The 5,000-nt window shown below is 35.8% G+C and overlaps 1 protein-coding gene across 7 annotated transcripts in view; it reads right to left on the bottom strand.

Annotated features, from left to right (window-relative positions):
• LOC123512049 (calcium/calmodulin-dependent 3',5'-cyclic nucleotide phosphodiesterase 1-like) overlaps positions 1-5,000 on the bottom strand; it is a 509,263-nt gene that overhangs the window by 29,861 nt on the left and 474,402 nt on the right. For 5 of the 7 annotated variants that reach the window (XM_045268216.1, XM_045268214.1, XM_045268212.1 and 2 more), the window contains one exon: positions 3,659-3,760. The exons of 1 other annotated variant lie outside the window; for it this stretch is intronic. In XM_045268216.1, coding sequence (XP_045124151.1) covers positions 3,659-3,760 — 102 coding nt within the window. The remainder of the gene's footprint in view (positions 1-3,658; positions 3,761-5,000) is intronic. One more of the 7 variants, XM_045268215.1, reaches the window with a different exon arrangement.

Here is a 5,000-nt window from a genome sequence, read left to right on the forward strand (position 1 = left end):
TGATTAGCGCTTAATTACCTCGGTGTGCAATTACAGGTTTAATTAGGTATACTTGTTCTTGATTATTAGTGGTATCAGTTATTATTATTTTCATTATGGTCTGTGTTTTATTAACGTTATTTTTTTCTTGTATTTGCGTTCTTTTAAAATGGTAATATATTTCTCCTTGTGTCCTTTTTATTTTTTTTTTTCTTTTTAAGTGGTAAGTAAAAAATGTCTATTTAATTTCACACAGGGAATGGAGAGAAAAATAACATCCATTTTCCCTTCCAAGAAACGATCGATTTATTGTGGTAAGTCTTTAAAAAGGGAGGAAGAGAAAATAAAAAAAAGAAAAAGAAAAAGAAATACAATCCTCTTAAACACGGGGGATTTAAACATAGGGATCTAAGTCTTTAAGGAAAAAAAACTCTAAAAACGGGGAAAAAAACTACTATTTCAAAAAGTAAGGGAAGAAACAGTGCTTTACACGGCATTTTCTTTCTTCAGCGGCAAGGAAAAACTATGCTACTGTAATTTTTTAAGGAAGGAAAGCTAGATCCCATTTTTTACTATTACGCTTCTTGTCAACGAAACTACACCACTTCTGTATACCACTAAGGAGCCAAGGCAACATTCGGGTAGGAGGGGGGGGGTGGGAGGGAGTCAGTTAACCCTAGTACACAATTGCATCATTAGTTTGTTTTAACCCCTTCAGTGCCATGACACGTTCCCATATTCACTCTATTTACTATTTGGTGACTTTTTACAGCTTCAGAAACTCGTGTGGGGAATTAAAATAGTGAAGACTGTGGCCATTAATCTTCTGACCTCCATAGACCTCTTTCACCCTTTCCAATGTCAATAAAATGGTCTAATCGTATACAAATATCAAGGGTAAAATGTGTTCCAGTTTTGAAGGGGTTGGAATAGTGAAAACTGTGACCATTAATCTTCTGACCTCCATAGACCCTTCCTAATGTCAATAAAATGGTCTTATCGTACACAACTTTCAAGCTAAAAATGTGCTTCAGTTTTGAAGGGGTTGGAATAGTGAAAACTGTGGCCATTAATCTTCTGACCTCCATAGACCCTTCCTAATGTCAATAAAATGGTCTTATCGTACACAACTCTCAAGGTAAAAAATGTCACAGTACTGAAGCGGTTAAGCACCGGTGTTGTGTAGGTTCACTCAGGCAGTGCGTTAAAAAGTACTGGTTTAAATTTATGTACAGTGAATCTTTTACTTGCTAGCCTAACCTCAGAGAAGTCTCACCATTTTGTTTACACAGTTACCAAATTTTCTTTCTATCTTTATTTAATTCTCCCTCTCTCTTTCTCATTTTTCTATTTTATTTTAATGTTAGGTCTAGTTCTGATCAGAGGTAGCGCAAAAGAGGTTTGTTACATTATGGAGCATTTAAGAGCATTATTTTGCGATTCCTATTCTTGTGCTTAATTTTTAGGAACATTACATTTACGGTTCACTAAAAGTGTGTACTCTTTTAATTTCTTGTATTGTTTCTTTTCATGTTAGCGTTACCTGTGTCCTCAGGTGTACGTTAATATTTACAAGACACCTGAGAAGATCAAACCAACAAAAAAGTGCTCATTTGATTTTTTTTACTCCTATTTTCAAGGAGGAGGAGGGAGGCGCCTATCAGATTTCTGGTTACTGTTCCTGTATTTAATTTTTAGATTATTAGATTTCCGGTTCATTATAAGAATCTACTCGTTTACGTTTTTGCACTGTTTCTTTTCGTGCTACCGTTACCTCAGTGTGCTCAGGTGTACATTAAATTAAAAGACACCTGAGAATATTATAACATTAAAAAAGCGTTTATTTGATTTTCTTTTTCTGCTATTATTTTAGATGTTTTGTTCTGACGTCACCAAGGCCACACTAATACATCACAAGTACTCATTTAATATCTTTTGTGTTATTACAGGACATCTGAGAATATCATAACAATAAAGAGTTACTCATTTGATTTATTTTACTATTATTTTAAATGTTTTGTCCTTATGTCACGTAAATTTTATCAAGAGCACAACATTACGAGTACTCATTTGACACTTTTTTTTTTTTTGTATTGCTACTGAGGTACCCTAAGTATCATCAAGGGTACACTAATATTACGAACACTGATTTGATATTTAGTTTTCATTTTTTTTTTTATGAAGGGAAGAGAGCAAGCCAAGAGGGAAAAAAAAAAAAAAAAAAAAAAACAGGCCCACTTGAATGCTACTGACATCTTCCAAATATTATCATGGGGAGACGAATATATTACAACTCTCATTTGATAATTTCCGTGTTGCTTCTGACGTCTTCTAAATATTATCAAGGCTACACTATTATTACGAGTTCTCATTTGATAGCTTTGTTGTTACTCGCGTATCCTAAATATTGTCTTAGGAAAACGAATATATTACGAGTACTCATTAATTGTATAGCTTCTGTGCTGCTAGTGACGTACCCTAAACATTATCAAGGGCACACTAATATTACGGGCACTCATTTGATACCGTTGTTGTTACTGATGTGCTCTAAACATTATCAAGGGTACACTAATATTACGAGTACTCATTTGACTTTTCTTTTTTCGTTTTTGTTTTGTTACTGACTCATCCTGAATATTATCAAGGGTACACTAATATTACGGGCACTCATTTGATAGTTCTGTGTTGTTGTTGACGTGTCCTAAACATTCTCAAGGGAAAACGAATATATCACGGGTACTCATTTGATAGTTTTTGTGTTGTTAAATGTTATCAATAGTACACTAATATTATAAGCACTCATTTGACAGTTTTCGAGTCACTACAACCACTTAAATGTTATCCATGGCACACTAACATATTATAGACCATCAGGGAATATCAGGGGCCATTCTGGTGCATTACAATAATAAAGAGATGTTCATTTTAATATTATTCTTGTTTTACTTTAGGTATTTTGTCCTCTTGACGTCACTTAAGGGTAAATTAATACGTTACGGGGAATATTAGTGGGAGTTACTCTACTTTACAATGAAGTTAGCCAGTGGTAAGTTTCGTTTATACTCAAAGTACAGGAAGTGGTCAAAATATTCTACGGTTTCTATTCTAGGTTTCAAAAAATGTTCTAGGTTGAAAAAGAAAGGAGGTTCGCCGCGAGACATTCACGAGGTGCTCTTGGCATAGAAAACGGATTCACGAAGGGACTTAAAGGGATTACTATGTTAGTCTTCCTCAGGGGTCAGTGTGGGTCTGCGTGTCAGTACGGGGTAGGATCGAGGGACTGGAGGTCTGAACTCAACTGGGTATTTCAGTTTGGATTACAGAAATGCACCCGTTTCATCCTGGCACACGTGACTCTAGCATTTTTGGCATGTAAAGTTGTAGATTTCATTGCTACACGTGTCATTACCTTTGCAATTATAGTACATGTCTTGATGGGGCAAAGTTCACTGATTGTTCTTTAGGTTAGGCCAGATTACTTAAGCTTAGGTTATAAATAGTACATTGCAAAGACAGTGACGTGTATAAAAATGAAAAACAACTTTAAATACACAATAAACACAACGTAATCTCGTATACCAGACCAAAACAAGGTAAAAAATCCGTAAAGACAAAACCGATAACTTTATAGACAATACGTGTTGATGTGTATGTATGTTCTCTCTCTCTTTTTTTTAACCTGGAGGCAAGAGCGACGGCGGAGAGGGGGGGTCGACGCCCCTTCTTGGTGGGGGGTCCCAGGCTGATGGTAATAGCTCGATCCTTCGTCGTCTCAGACCTGCTGAAGAGAGGAAGTGACAGCAGCAGCAGCAGGAGGCAAGGCTGGAGCAAGTGTGGAGGAGCTAATGAGGGGACACGGAGAGTAAGAGGCAATTAAGAGGTAATTAAGTTCAGGTGAGAATATTAAAGGTAGGGGGCATAGTGAGAGCTAATTAAGAGGCAGGTGAGATAATCAAGAGCAGGTGTTACAGGTGAATCAGTCAAGACAAGGTGAGAGTAAGCCATGGACAAGATAATTAGATGTTCACAGGTGACATATCAATAAAAAATTCAGGTGAGAGAGAGAGAGAGAGAGAGAGAGAGAGAGAGAGAGAGAGAGAGAGAGAGAGAGAGAGAGAGAGAGAGAGAGAGAGAGTACTGGTTTGGAAACAAGATACCCAAAAAGCTTGCAATTCCATTATATTACAAATTGCAAAATTACTTCTACACAGCGGGTGCTGAGAGAGAGAGAGAGAGAGAGAGAGAGAGAGAGAGAGAGAGAGAGAGAGAGAGAGAGAGAGAGAGAGAGAGAGAGAGAGAGAGACGAATGACAAGAAAAGACCAAAAAAATAGGAATATGAAAAATAAAAGTAAAAGAGAACAGAGAGAACGGAGGAAACTAGATAAAGAAACAGGGAAATGAAAGTAATATGGAAAAAATCAGAATAGGAGGTGACACAAAACGGACCCAAACAACAACAACAAATAGCAAATGCGATACACAAGGAAGAAAACGTAACATTGAAACAAGAAATACGTACTTTAAATTGACGGGGGTTTATGAAAGGCATGCCCCGACCCTTGGCACACAGGCAGGTGGGGACAAAGTTACTGGTTAATGAGTTAAATCAGGTGGCAAGCATTAAAAAGGGACACGAAAGTAAGCTGACATAACCTTGGGATTAATAAAAAATAAGGGAATGAAATAAAAAAAAGGAAATTAGTGTAAATAAGAGAAGAGTAAATTTGAGGTTTAATGAAAAGAAAATGAAAGGGCTTAATAAGAAATAAGGAAATGAAAAAAAAGGTAAAATTAGTGTAAACAAGATATGGAAGGAGTAAATTTGAGGTTTAATGAAAAGAAATGAAAATGAAAATTAAATGTGAAAAAAACATGAAAACAAGAGTTATTTTATGGAAAGTTAGCAGAGGTGACTTAATTAAAAAGGAAAGAGAAAAAATGAAAACAAAACAAAAGGAAACTTAAAATAAATTTGACTTAATGTATGTAAAAAGAAAACAGAGTAAACTAAACATAAAAA

The sequence above is a fragment of the Portunus trituberculatus genome, chromosome 32 (assembly GCF_017591435.1).
Source record: "Portunus trituberculatus isolate SZX2019 chromosome 32, ASM1759143v1, whole genome shotgun sequence".
Taxonomy (NCBI): Eukaryota; Metazoa; Arthropoda; class Malacostraca; order Decapoda; family Portunidae; genus Portunus; species Portunus trituberculatus.